Source organism: Haliaeetus albicilla, chromosome 26 (genome assembly GCF_947461875.1).
Source record: "Haliaeetus albicilla chromosome 26, bHalAlb1.1, whole genome shotgun sequence".
Classification (NCBI taxonomy): Eukaryota; Metazoa; Chordata; class Aves; order Accipitriformes; family Accipitridae; genus Haliaeetus; species Haliaeetus albicilla.
The window spans coordinates 129795-148978 of NC_091508.1; the positions used below are offsets into that span (position 1 = coordinate 129795).

Genomic DNA, 19184 nt, shown 5'->3' on the forward strand with positions numbered 1-19184 from the left:
TCCAAAGTAATCATCACATGTCAATCATTAATTTTAGGATTTGCTTTATAGATGATATACAATTCTAGTATGCTCAGATAACCTATTTGTAGCTGGCATTCTTACTCCTAGCTCACTTAATTTTACCAGCTTTATGCCATTGAAGCCATCAACTTCAGGAGAATCAGATTCACATGCTCCTCCTAAGGGTGTTTTCTGTCATTTATTTTCAGAGAGATTTCTCACTAGTTTTATTAAGTGACCATTAATTCATTTTTTCCTTCACTGTATTCAGAGATTTTTATCCTGACAATTTCTGTATCTTTTATTTAATGACTGTCAGTTTGTCTTTGATATCTTATATCGGATAAAATTTTCTCTTCTGTCAGGGTGGCTCTGTGCATGCTTAACACTGTACTAACAGCCAATCGGTCACAGTAAGAACTGCATCCCACTGCAAGTTTTTACTGGTATGGCCATCATGACCTGAAGATCATGTATTGTTTTCCAAAGGAAGCCCCATTTTAGATGACTGCTGATGACTCTAAATTCCTATGAGTGTATTCCACATGTGAGAGTATCATGATGCCAAACATTACATTCTTAAAAACAGAAGTCTCAATTATGCTTTACAACTCAGTAGTTACAAAGTGAGCCTTTTAAAGTTGAGCTCTGCCTGTCCTGTGTCACAAGTCTCCATCACCTACTGCAAGAAACCACCACCTGTTGCTGCAGGCTGCATCTCTCCCATAAGGCAGCTTCACTTGGCACCCTGTGCTCTGAGGCAATGGAGTGTCAATGAAGGTGAGGAGCAATAGACTTGTCTTCCTCTTTTTGGGCTTCTTTGCAGAGGCACTAGCAATTGAAATATTTACGTACTGGTTCAGAAGGATAGAAGTGATAAAATTAGGCTCTTCCAAATAAGCCCATTCCCATTACTTATGCCCCAATACGCATAAAATAAACCCTAAGAAGCATTTTTCAAAGCCTTATTGGTTTCTGATTTGGTGAATCCCCACCCTGCAGGTCAAGGCTCATAGTGCTATTTTCCCTTAAGTACCCAAAATGGACAGATACATCATGGGCTATCAAGCACTCTTGTTATTACCCTTGCGTAGACTAAACTTGAGTCAGAAATCTAGAGGTAGTTATTTGTTGCACATCCTGTGATGACGATGATCATGGTGACATGATGCATGCTAATTGCTGCAGGGTAGCATTTTTCTCAGTCTGCTGCTCTCCCTATAAATACTCAAAGGAACATTTCAGTACTGGAGGCATTTGGAACAAAAGGAAGTGTATGAGACACAGGTAGCTTCCAACTGGCTCTTCAACACACATAAAGCTATTATTTACAGAATGAGTCACTGTAGATATAACAGAGGAATGAAATTTTGAGTCCATTAGAAATTCCCATTTTCTTGCTCATCAGCTAAGATCAAGGGAAAGCTGAAATGCAGTGCCTCTGACACTGCTCTTAGTCATAATGGCTTAAGGATTCCCTTCAAGGCCTCTCAGGTCTCAGAAGTTTTTTCTCTGAATTGCTACTGTTAGATTTTAATTCATATACCTGTTCAAGTGTTTCAGTGAGGAAGATGTGCCAGTAGACACCTTCTCTTTAACAGCAACTTCAGCAGCAACTGCCTCCCTCCCTCCTTTCTCTCTTATCACCAGAAGCAGCGAGATAAAACTAATACACTATTTGTTGCTTATTTTGGTGACCTCCGTGATCCCATCTGCTGCACAGAAAGCCAAGCACATCATTCATCATTGCAAATAATACCAGAAAACAAGCGGCAGTTTACTGGCTGCAAACCATCTGCTACCAGTAGCCCTAGCACAGCACACATGCTCCATATTGTTTCATTGGGAAGAACTGCACAAAATTCACTGTTGGGTCAAACCCTATATAGTGTGAACTACTTCTTTTGTCATTATTGACTAAAGCAAACACTTCTCATCTCTGAAATGGAGAAGTCTAATCAAATACTTTGGGGACTCTATTGGCTCATACAGTATTTTGAAAACTATTATTTCCTGCTATTATGATGTTGGTTTTCTTCTATTTCCTGTAATCTGAATTACAAAATTGGTAAATCAGATGTGTATTCTCACAAGCCTAATCCCTTATTGTTCCACACCTTCAGGATGAACTGCATGAGACTTGAGAGTAACTAGGTTATTTGCACTAGGGAGCTCACTTCTGAAATGCGCATCATTTCATAAATTCAAGATATATCAGTGTTTCTGTAATCACAAAGACAAAAAAATTCAAACATCCTTTCTGTTTATTTGTTGCACATCCCTAAAGTATGCCAACAACTTTAAGAATGACAGAAAACAACATCCCAAATTGTATCATACATTAGATTACAACATTCTATGCCTATGTTTATTGCCAGTGTTTATTTTTGTTTAGAAAATAACTTACTTGCTGTATTTGAGCCAAACTGAGCATTAAACTGTCTTTTCTCTTACTAGCGTAGGAGCTACTTTAATGGAATCTGGTGAATGTGCAATTAGAAGGCTGCACTGTCTTCTCTATTAAAATAAGGCACTAAAAAATATTCTGTATTAAAGACCTACTTGCTTCATTTTTACTAACATTTACAGATAGTAATACCACATTGATAGCCCAATTCTAGTGCTTCACTTTACCTTGTCAGGCATTACTGAAAGCAGCAGGGTACCCAAGAACCTCAAGACCTACAAGACAGGCAGGTCTTATGTATTATCACTGGTTTCTGTGCTCTAACAGCCTAATCAGTACTCTGTGTGCAATAAATAGTAAGTATCTACAATAAAACTGAAACATAATTAAAGCTTTACTGGTACATTATGGACTACAGACAACAAAAAGGCTTGCCAAAGCATTTTGTAAAATTTTGTTCCTTGAATTCAAGCAGCAGCACACTTCATGCAAGTTGAGGATGCTCCCACCTGTTTAGTACTATGATAGTAATTACATGAGGTGTCAGAGGTGTCCTGTTATAAAATCAAGGCCTGGTCTTAGTTTCCACTTCATGCTGGTAGAACTGTAACACAGCAGTATGGTTTTAATTACTGATCGCTCCACCAGGTTTTTATTTATTTTCCCGGTCTTCCAAGTCTCACGTGGTGAGATTTCACAAAGCAATACAATCTCATATTTACAGAACTGTATAATGCTAAGACAAAAACCTCAAAGGAAAAAAAAAAATATGGCACTCTTCAAGGAAAGCAAGAATACGTTCCAACCAGACATGACAGAATAAACACTTTTAACACACAGAGTGTACATTAATCTCTGACAAACCAATAAGGAGGAACTTTTTGCTGCCCACCCTATCCCCACTCACATTTAGCAAAAGCACGTGGCAATAAACACTCAGATCACACTGTCAGCAAAAGCTAATTGTAAAATTAATTGGACTGAAAACTGAAAAGTTTTCAGTGCTGAATGCACATTCTCAGCCTTTAGAGTTCACTGTAGAAAACTCTTCTGTGTTTCTGAGTGGAAAGCAAATCATTATTCTGTAAAAAAACACATTTTTTTTAACCTGTAAAGTTTGGTGGCTGGATCTAAATCATGTGCAACTTAAAAATAAAAAGTCAAAGTTTCACTTGCTTAAGTGAAATGTGATTGAAAATGATCACTCCCATTTGTCTCAAGACAATGTGTATTAAATTCTGCCACAGTGCAGTCTGATTATTAATGACAGAATCCCTTTTTTTAACTTAAGAGCGTTTGGGGGACTCAGCCAATATACCAACACTAAGAAGGGATAAATCATCTGTGTAGAACTGTAAGAGACACTGTAAGGTAGGGATTTGCCCTAAAGGAGGACTGTGATTTGACAGTAGGAGTCCACTGCATTAGTACAGTTTGTAAACTAAACCTTAGAGGTTATCATTACTAAAGTGCTCGTTGATTGTCAGCTGGCCTAGCAGGGAAGCTTTACATACACTTGTGGCTAAAACTTCTATTGTTCTTGGTCATGACAAAAAAATTTTGCTTCACCTCACAATGATTGTTCTAGACGTACCACGCTGTATAAAAGAACAGCATTATTGTTGATCCTGCAAAAAAACCTGGATGACCAGTTTCTGAGTACTGTTTCTAGTTGAAACAAGGCAGTACAGTGAGACTACAATTTCTGCTGGAAACTGACTTACTGGAATTCATGTTCCTTTAAGACTTAAATATATCTTAAATGCACTACATTGGCAGCAAAGAAGAAAGCAGCTGTTTCTCTTCGTTCTACAGGTATGAGAAAAACCAAAACTGTTCTTAATCTCAAGGATGATTCTTCTCAGAGTGATCCGAATGCTCTGGGACTGATGGACACTGGGAAGTTCTTATAAGCCCCAGAGCAAATTTCCGTACTGGAAAGCTGTCCACTGTTCATGATCAAATGTAACTAGAAATAAGAAACATCAGAAGACCATGAACTATCTGAAATGTAATTATATGTTTTTCAAGTAAATTTCAAGTCGTAGGTTTTCATCTGTCTCCCCTGGCCTTTCCTGCTGAGTCAATGAAAGAGCAAAATCAATCCACTTTAAACACAAACGTAAAGATACCCCTGCAATGTAGCAAAACATGGTGTTGATGTTTTGCCAGTTACCATCAATTATATATAATATTATTCTGTGAAAAAAGCTGATTTTAGAAGAACACATAACTGGAAGGGACCCTCCTGGTTTGGTTAAGACCAGTCACTTCTGTTTAAAATACACCCCCCAGAAAAGCTATTTAGAACATTAGGCTTGTGACAGATGTGCAAAAGAAGTATTTCTGATTTGTCCTGACAGAGCTGAATACCTGAGACAGGAGTTTATGTTGGTTAAACATCACCACTACTGGTCTGCTGGAGTTGTGCTAAATCAATTTTCCATTTTCTCTCCTTCAGAAAGTTTAAAATAAAACATTAACATTCTTGAAGTAAGAAGCTGCACTGTTCAGTGTCCTGGGGAAGAAGAGTGGGTGATGTCCTGGAGTCCAATCTTCCATGCTGTATTTCCAGTTATACAAGTGGTAGTCATGAAATGGAACTACTTCAACATAGTACACCGTTTTTTCTCCCCACTGTAATGATACTTTATCAATGCTTCCAGGTTTAAAAGAGCTATATTTCTGTATTCTAGCAAAACCAGAAGTGCCAACATTCAACAGCAGTTTTCACTGAGAAGCATCAAATCTATAAATTGCTCTTAGAATTCCAAAACTTTCACATGTATCTTTACATGCTTTATAACCCTGTTGCTAACTGTCCAAGTACTGCAGTCTGAATTGAAATTGATCTGCACTGGAATCACAAGTTACAAGTTTGGGAGTTTTACATGGAACAGAGATCTATACAGAGATTTGGCAACAATTTTAAGCACTGCTGTTCCTACTGGAAGCAATTCATTTAGTAAATTTACTAAATTTTCAGTTCTAAATAAGTTTCCAGGCAACACAACCTTTTAATCCATTCTTCCTCAGATTCTGTAGGATAACTGTTTAAAAAAATGGGAATTCCCTATATATACTTGGTTTGTTTGGCACTTGTTTCACTTGCAGGTGCCTGCAAGCAAAGAGTTTTCCAAGACACAGAACCACTTGCTTTTACATGTAATCCATTTCTCCGGTCTTACATTAAACCCCTTGTAACATTGCTTTTAGACTTCAACTTTTACTAGTGACATCTTTATTGCGTGATTGCCAAATAAGCAAAGAGGGAGACTGATCATGCATATTTCTACTATTACCTTTTTCAGACAGCCCTTAGATCAGTTCGTAAATACTGTTATTTGTTTTACTTAAACCCCTATGAAGCTTTCATGTGCAAATAGCACTTTTTTGTAGTTATAATATGCCACTACTTCTACTATACGTGCTGAGACAAAGAAATAAGAACGAAGTGGGTTTTTTTTTAACCCCCCCCAGGTCTGTAATCCTGAGTGCATGTAAATTCTGGAGAAATACTTACTTCAGTAGGATATTTTATTAATCTCTGGGAATGGTAGGTAGAGAGGAATAGTATATGGATGTTGCCTTCTGCATCATTTGAACAACACTGCATCATTTACCGGATTCCACCACAAGCCGGAATCCGGGAAGAAGACAGTAAAAGAACTTTAAAAAAAGCCCTGCTGAAAATAAACTCTTTTGTGGTTAAAAACCAGCCAGTTGGAACTGAAGCAGTGTTTTCTCAGGGTGGCAGAACAGTCGGAAAAGTTGTTGGATTATTTTTGGCAGTGGCCAGCATATTATAGCTCTATCGTTACTGTTACTAAACTGTCAAAAGCCGACTGAAAGGTTTATTGCTTTACTAGTACATTCTTGCAAAAATGTAGCAGCATACCTGGTAGCATGAAGCTTTGGATTTTAGAACTTTGTTTGACCTGACACATTCGTATCACTGTAACTAGCTTAACCCCTAAATACGCCAACCACACAGGTACAGTAGAACATGATCTACAGACAGCAGCAAATCCACAGAGTGGCCAAATCATTGCAGAAGTGTTGCACAACGTGATACAATGAGCATGTAACAGATTGACTCCTGTGCCCTGCACTGTTTGAAAATGGTCTTGGAAGATTTCAGTTAGATTTTTAAAAATTAAGTAGCTTGTATTTGGATCTTGGTAAGAGCCAAACCCAGTGGCTACAGTTACTGGCAGCCAGCTCTCCTGTGGACAGAAATTGTGCAGGTGTAAAATGAAACCAGTTCATGCTCTGATGTTAGCAGCATGTTCTCCTTAGCAAATGCACTTGAATCTCCACACTGAACCCAGCAGGATCTTTTGCAGTACAGGAGGACCTTATACAATCCTTATTTACCTTATTAAGTAGAACAGATAAGCTATCTAAATACTTAATATTAATAAAATACTATTTCCATCACTTTCAATGGCACTCATGAATTACAATCAGAAATGTACTCTGATGAGAAGGTGTCAGTATGCCGAATTTAACTGTTGAGGAAAATAATGGTTCTGCTTTGACTTGGGGTCCATATGACCATTGACAGTGTAGTAATTAAGACTGGAGTTATTTCTGCCTTTACATTAGCCAGAGGACAAGCATTTAATATGTGCCTTCATATGTCTGCAGGTTTTGTATCGTCAGTTCTCAAGTATCAGCCACAATCAGATAATTGTCTGCCAACAAATGCCAATCTGTGATTCTCCTGATTATCTACTGAACTGACCAAGAGATTTCCCTGCTGTTGTAACTGTTGCTTTCAGCCCGTTGCTTTCCTCTTCTTCACTAGGCTTCAGCAGCTACTCTTATCTTCTGGCCAATTTCTCCTAAATCTGGGAACAGGTCTACAGTTTATGTTGCCTCACTGAAAAGAATATCCCAGCCAAATAGCTCTTTTGGACCCACTTTGAATCACATACCAAAACACCCCCAAAGTTTAAGGTCTTTGTCCTGTGAAAGGTCTTCAGATTCTCTCCTACACCAGGAAGACTCAAGTATGTCACTGGCCCTCACCTGATTCCTGCCTTAATGCTAGTGAAAAAAGGAAGCCTGCCTAGAACAGAAAGAGGATAACTCATTGTCTTTTCACCTCACCAATGCTAGTTCGCCAAACGTCTTGATAAAGAGATTCCATCAGGTAAGGACACGCTTGGTTCACCCCCCAAAATGTCATCCCAAGCTTGTCTCCAAGTTTCATTTCGTACAGCATACTGATTTTCTGGGTTTTTTTCCTCTAAAATTGCAGACATCCAGCACTGAGGCTGACCAATTTGCTAGCTTTTAGCACACAGCATCTTTTTGCTCTGGCAGTGTTAAGAGCCTTAGAATTTTTTTTTTTCTTTTTTAATTTTTCCATGTCTGAATGAAAGATCTCAGGCATCATCTCTTCACTAAACAAACCCACAGCAATTTCTCAAGTGGAACTCACACTCCAAACAATCAAGCAGAGTCCAGTTGCTATCGCTGGACAACCCGTGAGATGTTAGCACTCCAACCTGCTGTGCTGCACACGTTTTTTACTCTACTCACTTTCACTAAATGTGACACTACTACAAAACAGCCCAGCCAACTTTGCAACTGCCTTTCTTCACACTTAGCTCACTGATGGGGGGATGGGAGAGGCTAGAACTATCCTGTAGGTAGCTGGTATTTCATGTGGAATATTACAATCACTGACAATGTTACCATTTTTCTTGATAAAAACTCAGTGAAGAAACAAAAGTTACTTTCCACTGGCTGTTCAGAATGTATAGTAGTATGCATGCTGGCAACCCTTCTTCAGGGTCTCTAAAGAACTTCCAGCATTTGGGGCATCCTAAGAAGAGAAAGCATGGGACATGAACTGTGTCACTAAGATGGGTGCATGGCAGATTTGTGGATAGGGCATAGATAGGTTCACATCCTGCAGGTACTACAAACGTCTCTGGTTTTGAGTGTTTGAGTATTGACAATAAGAGTGCACCATTTTGAAGTACTGTGACAGAAAAAGGACACAGGGCTGGTGATAGTGCTGTTCAGAACAGTCTGGACAACCAAGCAGAGTAGCCGCTCAGTTTTACATTGGCTGCATTTGCTGGCACACAACTTGCGGTGCCTTTACTTGTTACTGGACTTGCTTCCCAGATGAAGATGATGAGGGGTCTGAGCCCTCATTTGTCTATCGCTACTGTGCAAACTGAGCTCAGATAGTGACATCAGCAGGTATTACTTCACTATGCTGCATCACTCTTGTTTCTGGTGAGCCTGGAAGATGCCCGAGGGATCGGGAGCAGTGGATTGTTAACCATGGTTTGGTAAAGGTGCTGAATAAAGGTAGTTCTGTCTTAAAAATGTGCTGCTCTTCAAAGTCAAGAACTGCACTTTAGACAACCTCTACACAGTAGCAGTGAAAAAGGCACAGTTCAGAGAGCCAAGCAAGTGAATTTGTGCCCGTATGCCTGCTACCAAGTGGGGAATGGTACTGAAAACACTTATTTCCTGGCTCTTTACTGAAACAAATACTTCTACTTCTAGTGGAACGCAGAATAAGCAACTCCCAGACTCAGCTACGCAGTCAAACTGGCCCGATGGCATGCTGCAGCCAATCCCAGCTCAGCGTCTGGATGAAATAAAGACCTTGCTGGGGGAGCAGTTTTTTGTGCAGTATACTCAGAGGTAAGCACAACACACACACTCTTCTCAGAACAGACTGAAATTGTCTATTACCACTATCACACAGCAGCCTGAACAGCTATACCAGAAGAAGTGTTTAAATGACACTTGACCAACATACAAGTGGGAAAGACAGCTGTCATCCTGAACTTAAGAAATCACTGGTCTGTCTTCTAAAGAATAACAAGGGCAGTGTGCATTTAATACTCTTATTTCTGGAAAAGCTTAGCTCTTTGACTTATTAAACAAGTTGCTTCACCAATAGCCACTAGCTAGCTATTGTCTGGCTAAAATGGGAGCTTCCACTTATTCTGTCTTCTTTTATTCTGTCTCCAGACATCAAATCTTTTGTGGGGAGTGTTTACTCATAATGAGATTCGGTGCACTTAGAAGTGACAGTTCTCATTAAACATCCTCTGTTTTAGTACAGTTTCTGTATTTTTGGCATTGAAATGCCTGTGATAACCTTTGCGGCCAATGTTACAGATACCCATGTACTACCAGCACCCAGTATTGGCAGCTGTGCATCTCCCTGGAAGTTCAGATGGCTGCATTTGACACGCACTGTGAACACTTCTAGAAAGCACCATGAAAGGGTCTAGCAACTAAGTATGTGCAAAAGTTTAAAAATACCCCCCCCCAAAAGCCTGTGAAATACCTGTATGTCTCAGCAAAAAAGTCTACAATCCTCACAGTCTAAGGCATACCTATTCTTTAAATGTTAACTTTTTTTGCTTGTGTTGCCATCAAGTCTAGCCCACTTTTTTAATCTATCAGTTTCTATTCTCCACTAATCTAATAACTGATTAAAAAATTCAAATTTGAATCTTCAGGAAAACTACCAGATATCCCAAACACATTTTTTCTGTGTTTGGGCCACACTCCCCACAGAATGCTTTACCACAAGGAGAGGAAATACAAGGCAAGTTTAAAAAAAAAAAAAGCCGGTGAGATCTTTCTGATTTTGTGTTAATGGCCTTAAAGCAATAATCTTAGCATATGCAACATAAGAAACTCGGAGAAGGGAGATAAATATAGCTGCATTTTAGAGCAGTGAATCTTGTATAGCACAAAACCAGAAACAGCTCTTTGCTGACATTGCAACGTCTCTTTCCTATAGAAGGAAATAATAAAAAAAGGGTTTATGTATAAACACAATAGGTTGAGGCTGCTATTGGCATGTCTAAATTGTGCCTGGATTTTGTTCTGCAAACCTTTTCCATTAACATTTCTGTCGGGAAAGCTAACTCTTTAGAGATGTAATGAACCATCTGATTTTAATTTGGTTGTAGAACAAGGGGTTACTCTCCGAATCATGCATAGCCAAGCTATTGAGCTACACCCAGCTCTATTGCCTTATACAGATGATGATGACTGCTCAAGCACGAGCAGCATGTGGGAAGGCAGCAACCCTCAGCCTTGTTTTAAGCAAATTAAAGTAGCTTTGGAACAGTAAGGATTTTCTCCAAGAGAGAGATTTGACTCTCCTCATCATCATTTTGTCCCCAGTTCTTCCGGCCCAACTGTTGCACAGACAACTGCTAATGTGGCTTTTGGCCTTTCTCTTCTTTTCTTCCCTTGATGCAGGACTGTAGCATCTTCACCCTCTTCAGTCACTACCTTCACTCGGTATCTCCTGCTGATTTCTTAAATGCTTCCCCAGCCCTGCACAAACACTGCTGTTATTTCATTTCAGCTCTTGTCTGAGATAAACACTATCCACACAAGATCCTATGGGACATCTTAGGGTTCTGCATTTGCTACAAGATTGTGATCTAGCAAAGCTAAAGCTCTGGTTGAGTGCTTTAGTGCTGCTTGGGATTCTAGTCTGAGAAAGATGAACAGAAAGAGAGGGAGGGGGAACTTCAACAGTAATTGACCCACACCCAGAAAAAAACATTAAGACATGCTGGGAAATCACAGTGGAACTGCAGAGCCCGATTCCTCTTTTACAAAACCCTGTTTGTCCAGTCTATGTGCGGCTGCCTGCCTGCTGGCCGGACACAGTGTAATTCAGGGCCAGCTGAGACATGTCAGGCAAAACAAGGCAAAGAGACAGGGGAGGAGCCTCACTTGGTAGTTTTTTTTCTGTTTATACCCTGTCTCTGCTTATTAAGTCTTCATAGAGGAAATACAATGTCTGCCCTTAACTGCGATTTCAGATCATTTTTTAATGTCTCTTAGTCCTAGGATGCCTGCTGCTGATTTGTTAACCCAACATGTGGCTGAATTAGTAAACACATGGTAATTACCTAACAAGGTATTACTGCTGCTGGTCTTCTAGCATAAAATTGTTCTTAGCGAAGTTTGAGACATCTGTCTTATGCTTTTCCACACCCAAACAGATGTTTGTATTCTCCAGATCGAAGGAAGACTAGCGCTGACAGTGGATCTGCTATGCAGTGACAATTGTGGAGCTTCTTGCTCACGGCACTGAAAAAAGGAAGGTGTTTCCCTGTACATAATTCCCAGTACTATGGCCACAATAGTTTTAGCTATGCCATACCTAAGATGCCAACCTAGAAGTAGCCTGTCACCCATGGTGCTCCTATGTAATATCCATATTTGTCCTAATAGGCAGCTTGAACACGGAAAAATCCCATCTGCCCTTGAGACATGTGATGCCTGAGCTCTTCTGGGAAGGAGCCTGGGCTTTATCTGCCCAGAATCAGGAATGTGGTGCATCCCGAAAGGGCATATGGGATAGATGGAGGCTGCTGGAGGCTGCTGAGCCAGCCAGAGTGGTGGGTCCTGTCCACAAGGCAGGCAAGCGTGGCTGTTGAGCGTGTGATAATGGCACGACTCACTAGGGCTTCCCCCCTTCCACAAGTACCAGCTTGATGGTCCCCACCCTAGCCCCAAGGACACCTCTGCAGACAAATTAACTGAACGGACAGCTATTTTAGCCAAGGGACTGCTTCTACTCTCACTACTCTGCAGGGTATTTGCAGCCAAGAGACCAGCCCTGGCCAAAAAGGTTGCTGCAAAAATCAGTACAGATTTTACTCCTGGGAACATGCTGTCACCATATGGTCTCCACATTAATAACACCAAACAAGTGCTTCATAAACAGTGTTCTAATAACAAATACCAGAGGAATTAATAATAATCTAGCTATTATTTTCTAATGTTCTCGCTTTATTAAGAACATCTATGCTGTCTGAATGAGCTCTTCCGGAAGAACAACATCTGGCACCCACATGAATACCTGATGAAATCTGTATGATCCTGGGTATCTTATAAATTTATTGACAGCAATGGCATCCATTTGTGCCAGCATGGCTTACAGTAACATTACGTTTTTCTTTCGTTCTAGGTGCATAGCGTAATGCCCATGCTGTACTACACTCTGATTATAGCTTTTTTGATCGGCACACAGGCAGCTCCAAAGTCAGAGGACAATGCTCCACTGGAGTATCCTGCAGAACACTCCCTGCTCAATACCCACCGGAGTGACAGACACCACACTCCCAAGGCAGCTCCACCAACAACCCATGGCCACTCTACTTGGGCAATAGGTAGAAGAGAAGCTATAAATATCACCATGGACCCAAAATTTTTTAAGAGACGGCGTTTCCGGTCTCCTCGGGTGCTGTTCAGCACAGAGCCCCCCCCAGTGTCTGGGCAAGGACAGAATATAGGATTTCTCAGCAATGCAGATTCTCTCAACAGGACTGTCAGGACCAAGAGGACCACGCATCCTGTATTACACCGGGGAGAATTCTCAGTGTGTGACAGCGTCAGCATGTGGGTTGGAGACAAAACCACAGCCACTGACATCAAAGGCAAAGAGGTGACAGTGTTGGGAGAGGTCAACATTAACAACAACATTTTCAAGCAGTACTTTTTTGAGACCAAGTGCAGGGACCCTAAGCCAGTCTCCAGTGGGTGCCGAGGGATTGATGCAAAGCACTGGAACTCTTACTGTACCACAACACACACCTTTGTCAAAGCGCTGACAATGGAGGGCAAGCAAGCAGCCTGGCGATTTATTCGAATTGACACAGCCTGTGTGTGTGTGCTCAGCAGGAAGTCTGGGAGACCCTGAGATGGATGTAAACCCCATGACAACATCTTCCTACCCCCCTACCTCAGTCTGTAAATTATTTTAAGTTATAAAGGACTGCATGGTATATTTATAGTTTATACAGTACAGAAAGAACCTCATTATTTATTAAACTCTTTTGGAAACCTTTTGTGTTTTGCTATTTATTTCCTGGCAGAACTCTTCAAAAGATGTTCACCTTAGTCTCATTCAGCCCTACAACTCTGAAATATCCACAGGGCCACCGAACAATCTTTGCTCGCCATTCTACAGAAAGAAAACATTTTTCACACAGTTTTCACACATATTCCTCTCTTCCACAACAAAAGAATTTTTCTCACAAAACCTGCCAGTTCACGGTGAAAATCGTGTAGGTTTATTTTAAATTGAAATGTTTTGTCCAACTACCAAGAGACTGAAAAAGACCTTTCAAAACTTGCTTCCAGTTTTACTAGTTATCCATAAAGATATTAGTCTTATATAATTAATCATCATAGTGAATCCCTGGTAGATATACTAGTTCTTCATGTTGCTAGACAAATTTCTAAGTAAGACCTTTAGTGCATTTTTTAAAATAGCTAAATCATTTTCACTGCAAAAATAATCCATTCTGAATTATTTTGGAACATTTGTCTGCACAAGAGTAGAATCTAGATGTACGTATTTTTGCATTAAAATGGTATTTTACAGCTCATCACTTATGAGCTATATTAGAGTCATGGGGTTGCAAATGTCAACATACATATGTAAATTTTTAAAAGTTCATATGGCTTATAATTAAAATTTGAAAATTCTCTCAAGCTAGTATTTTGGCAATGGGGACTTGACACAGGAGCAAGTCTTTTCATACATGATAGAAGAAAATTTAAAAAAAGAAAAAAGAAAAAAAAGAAAAAAGAAAAAAAGAAAAAAAAATCACTTAGGCTGTGTTTTAGCAAGGAGTCCCAAAATAATCCCATGCTCATAATTTCTGTGCTTTGGGGAACATTGGTCTCTAGAAGTAGACAGTGGAGCCTGAGGCCTGTGATGGGTGTTTCAGTCATTGCACACGGAATAAAGCTGCAGTTTCTCTCACTGTTTCCTTTGGAAGAGCAGCTGTTATCCATTGCAGAAACTGTTTCAAAACAAATACCATCAAGGTTTTTCAGCTTGGTTTCTTCCAAATCCTAGAGGGCATACTTTCACCCTTGCCTTCCCTCATGCACAGTTATTTCTTTAACGAAAAAAGCAGACCTGACATTTGCTTACTCCATGTAAACAGCAAAGAAGGGCAGCAGATCTCTAGAGAAAACATGTTGTGGTAAAATAGTGCCAATGGAAATAACCAAACCTAGGCAAAATATGCTTCCTGGTATGATAGTGCCAGTCTGTGTAAAGTGGAAGCCACTGAGACAGATACTATTCCTGATAATCACTGGTATGCCCCTTTTCAGCCCTCTCTAGTAGGTGGTTATAGTGTGGGACAGCAATATTCCAGTGAGAATGTTTTGCTCTCTCCAGAACAAGATATTTGCAATATTTGCATGAATAGTCAGTTATCTGAAAGGTCAAGGAGAGGGCAAGCTCCTGACTGTCCTGTGTGCTCCAAATAATGATGACTTTTCTGGAGCAGGGGGAGGCAATGAAGACTAAGGAATACTTTCAGTGCAATCATGTAGGCATCAGATGCTCTGACACAGCAGCAGAACACAACAGCCGTGGCAGCCACCTGCTAGTCATCGCAGGAGAGATGGAGGGAGATCAGTGAAACACACAGTATTCTGAAACAAAGAAAAACACAGAATTGGAGCAGTCTCGCCTGTGCTTTCTGGTGGCCTTGAAGCAATGGACAAAGTAACAAATCTGCTTAAGAAGTGCTCTTTACCATACATCACACAATGCAACTAGGGAAAAATGAAGGTGCTATTCATCCAGGACTTCCAGGTTTATGGAGACTGCCATTGTTTTACCACTGACATAACAAAACTGCAATTGAAAGTGTCTCATGAATACATTTGGTAATTCCAAACATGTGTAAGACTTGGCATTTCTTCAAAGAGCCCTGAAACTGATGACTTTCTCCTTAAAGCAATCTTGGGAGCTGACATTCCTTCCACATCCAGCCCACTTAGGAGTTCCTCTGACTACACATTAAAGCACATTCTTGCCAAAAACAAGGTACTACTACCTCTAACACCCAATCTGAGGGACAAAAAGCTGTCATTAAAAGCTCTATGAACTACTGTTATAAATCTGGACCTTGACTTAAATTTCTATTAATAAACATTTAGCTATTCGTTATGGGGGGAAAGTTTATTTAGTCTTGCAGATATTGATGTGATCTATTCCACATTTATCCCTTCAGCTGATTTCTATTGTGCGCTCTCAAGACTGAAACTAGATTACTGTTTCATCCCTCATGACAGTGACGTATTGTATTACTGACATTTCCTGCCTGTTCATAAAAAAGGTCCTAAAAGGGCAGGTGGAAGAGTGAAAAGGACAGTTCAATGCATTCACACTTGACCTTGATCCCACTGTTAATTGCAGAATCTGGAATTCCAGACTTAGAGCTACCAACCCAAGCCTGTAACTTAAATTTTAAGGGTACACATCATTTCTCTCCCTGCACATGTTATTATTATGCCTGTGTGACACATTGATGTGACCAATGATCTACTGGGAAGTGGTGAAGCATTTCAAGAAATTAATTTAATGAGAACGTGTGGTTTTATGATTCTAAAATAAGAAAAACCTGGAAAAGTACATTCTTAGGAAGAGAATTACTGCCATATTTCAAATTTTTGTATTAACTGTGCACTTAGATGGCAAGATAAGGCTCCATCACCGACCATAGCTACACAAACCCAATGCGTGAGGTTCCCCCTGCAGCACTTAAACTTCATTTCACTTACAGATATTTGTGCCACATTTGAAGACTAGGATTTTAAACAAGTAGTCCTAGCCATTCTTGCAGTAACTGGCATCACATTTCCCTGTTACCTCCAGCAACACAGAAATATTCTTGATAAAGCCCAAGCACAGAGTTTCATGCAATCTAAAGAGGTTAGTATCATATGATAAGGATACCCTGAACAGCCAAAAATTAAGTACAGGACTGACTGCCTGGAGGTATAAGGAATTGTCATCTCTGGACATGCCAGAAAACAGATCAGACAAGTATCTGCCAGAAATGCTTCTGCCTTGAGTGAAAGGCAAGGACTATATGGCTTTCAGTGACATTTGCTACAATTTGCGTGCTTCCAGGCAAGAGTTAAATTATAACTCTTTTTGTTGAAGTCACGCTCACAGTTGTCACCCATCCACAGAAATGCTGAGAAAGAACTTTTGAACATTTTCAGTTACGTATACGGACCCTGTTAAACATGGCCCCATACTTCTGGGATTTCAATACATGGATGAAGGAGCACAAAATTCATGCATTAATTGCTGTGTAGAAACTCAGAAATGCTACTGGTCTACAGCACAGCAGGCTGGGTTAATAAAATCAGAAACGGAACAAAACCTGGGAGAGCATTTTTGATACTGTTGTTGACACACTGGAGGCTTCGCCTTCCAAACCATAGTGAAGCCAATGACAAGACATCTTTCATAAAGACCTTCCAATTATCTCAATAAAAAGTATCTCTCAGCATACTACATCAGGCAGGTGAACTGCATGAAAAACTCCTCTACACAAAACACATTGTGACAGTCTATTAGAAGCTAGTGTTCCCCATATCATACCAGCAACTTGGTCTCAGAATGCAATGCCTCCAGGAGATGAGTCAGTGTATGCATTCGTCACTGATTATCCTGACTGCTCTCTGCTTCCTTTAAAAGCAAAGGGGTACATCAAGATTTAATTAGAAAACTAACTCAGTGCCAAGCTGTTGTTATTTTTTTTTTCCCCAGAGATAAAATCCAGCTAGAGATGCCTGAGATATCGTCTCAGTTGCAGTGACTTGATCTTTTAATTATTAGGTTACAGTAGATTGTTGTACACAATGCTTTCTAGCCAGAGTACAGAAAGGGGAACAAAAACACTTGTCTTCAGTTTGCTCTTCTGGAAAGTACACCCATGAGGAATATCAGACCAACATGTAAGAGTGATAGAACTTTTAGGGATAGATTATGCAGATTAAACACAAACAGCAATGCAAATTTGTGCATTCTAATTTGAAATACCTATTTTCAGTGTTGAAGTAAGTCATTTTACAAATACTTCATGTGAATTGATTCAGTGCTGCTGTTTGGGAAGCTATGACAGCCATTATCAACTGTCAACATAGTTGTGTTAAGTCTGCAGCTTGTAAATCTTTTCAGGAACTGTCCTTTATCATGGTTAGCTTTTTTCTTTCTTTCTTTCTTTTTAATTCCATTCAAGCTTGTGGTAGTCTGCCATTTTATTGTCTGCAACTCAGATTATGATCAGTGTACAAAATCCTGTATTGCTGCAAAGTCAGGTACAAAAAGACTTGAGTGCCTTGCTTAAATGCCTTTCTGTTTTCTTCTTCTTTTTTTTTTTTTTTATACACATTCCTGTGTAATATCAGTGTTATGTTTACTGATTGAGAAACTGCCTTCAACAGTGCCCTCTCTCAGCGGCTGAGAGCTATGGATGAAATGGCAGTATGTTACAAACCCATCTGCTGGAGAAATCAGACTGACTGATGGCAGTTACAGCAAATCACACTAAGAGGTTACACAGTAGAGTAAAAGTGGAAATCTGCTTTTTTACGTGATTTTAAGGAAAGAGGAAAACAATTACAGGATTGCTGCTCTGCAGGAACTTCCTGGATTCTGAACAAGAGCTCATGTGATCAAACCTATACCACAACTGCAAGAGAAGGGATGAGAGACTGAAGAGCCAGGTGACATCATAGCTCAACTTACACTGCTGAAACACTGTTCAAGGCACCCAAATCAGCTTATTTTGCTTTTATTTCCACTGTATCCAAGGAATGACAAGAGTTTCCATACTTGGATAAGTTACTTTCATTTGTAATAGCTGCAGTTTGAACATATATGCTGATTCATGACTGCAGTTCAGTATGGAGAGTTCTGCAATGGAATGGACTTGATAACCCCACTCACTCACTTATATAAGCCAACAATAACTGAAAAACCTGTGAGAAAGGATCTCTACAAAACAACTTTGTTCAACGTAACTGCAAGCTTGCAGCACACTTCCACTTCTCAAGAGCGCCTCTGGTACCCACAGCTCCTCCACTTCTTTTGAAACAAATGCTACACACTGTTTGCTGGATTCTCTTCTGACTGTTTAAGAAGTCTACCAAGTTCTAATTATTTATATGAACTTGACAACCAACTTCTTCCCTAAAGATGAAGTGTCTTCATTTCTTCTTAAAGCCTTACTTATAAATATAAGGATTGAAAACAATTCTGGTTAAGAAAAAGGAAAGCTACTTCATATAAGATAAGATCAGCAGGAGGGACTGCTATGAAAGAGATTTATTGGAAGAATTGCATAGTCACTATTACAAGAATCTGAAATTCATCTCTTCAGATTCTGATGAAAGAAAAACAAGATCTTTGTATTTAAAAAGCAAATCAGACCAGAATTGGTTTCACCTTTAGCCAAATGCCACACGCATTACACCGACAATTTCACTACTGCTCATTTGGTCTGAGTAAGGAGTGCAGGTTAAATTTTGCCTGGAGGAAAACAGATCGTCCTCTAGAAAGATGAAGGTGTGGACCATAATCAGTTTCCATCACCTAACATGGGACTCATCCTCTCATCACTGCTGTTATTACAGTTTTGGTTTGGTGGTAGTTTTTGTTGGGGGGGGGGATGCGGGGGACGGCAACGACAACACGTCTGAAATCCTACTGGTTACGCAATCATTCCTACTGCTGAGTTGATGCCAAAAGCCTGGAATGCCAGAAAGGCCATTCTAATGCCTAGACCTGCAATCAGGCTATACTTCACTGGGCTTTGCCTTGATTATTTTCACTTCAACTGCAATACAGACAGGAAATTTTGACAGAGAGAGAGACAGGTTACATAACAGTCATGCTTTCTCTATATGCTTCCTTTCATCCCCTACATGA

The 19184-nt window shown here is 40.0% G+C and overlaps 1 protein-coding gene across 4 annotated transcripts in view; it reads left to right on the top strand.

Moving 5' to 3' along the window:
- The window catches only part of NGF (nerve growth factor), a 35016-nt gene extending 21738 nt beyond the window's left edge, over positions 1-13278 (top strand). For 3 of the 4 annotated variants that reach the window (XM_069770599.1, XM_069770600.1, XM_069770598.1), the window contains 2 exons: positions 8945-9085; positions 12399-13278. In XM_069770599.1, coding sequence (XP_069626700.1) covers positions 12411-13130 — 720 coding nt within the window. In that variant the 5' untranslated portion in view covers positions 8945-9085; positions 12399-12410 and the 3' untranslated portion in view covers positions 13131-13278. The remainder of the gene's footprint in view (positions 1-8944; positions 9086-12398) is intronic. The other variant, XM_069770601.1, reaches the window with a different exon arrangement.
- Positions 13279-19184: the final 5906 nt, after the last annotated feature.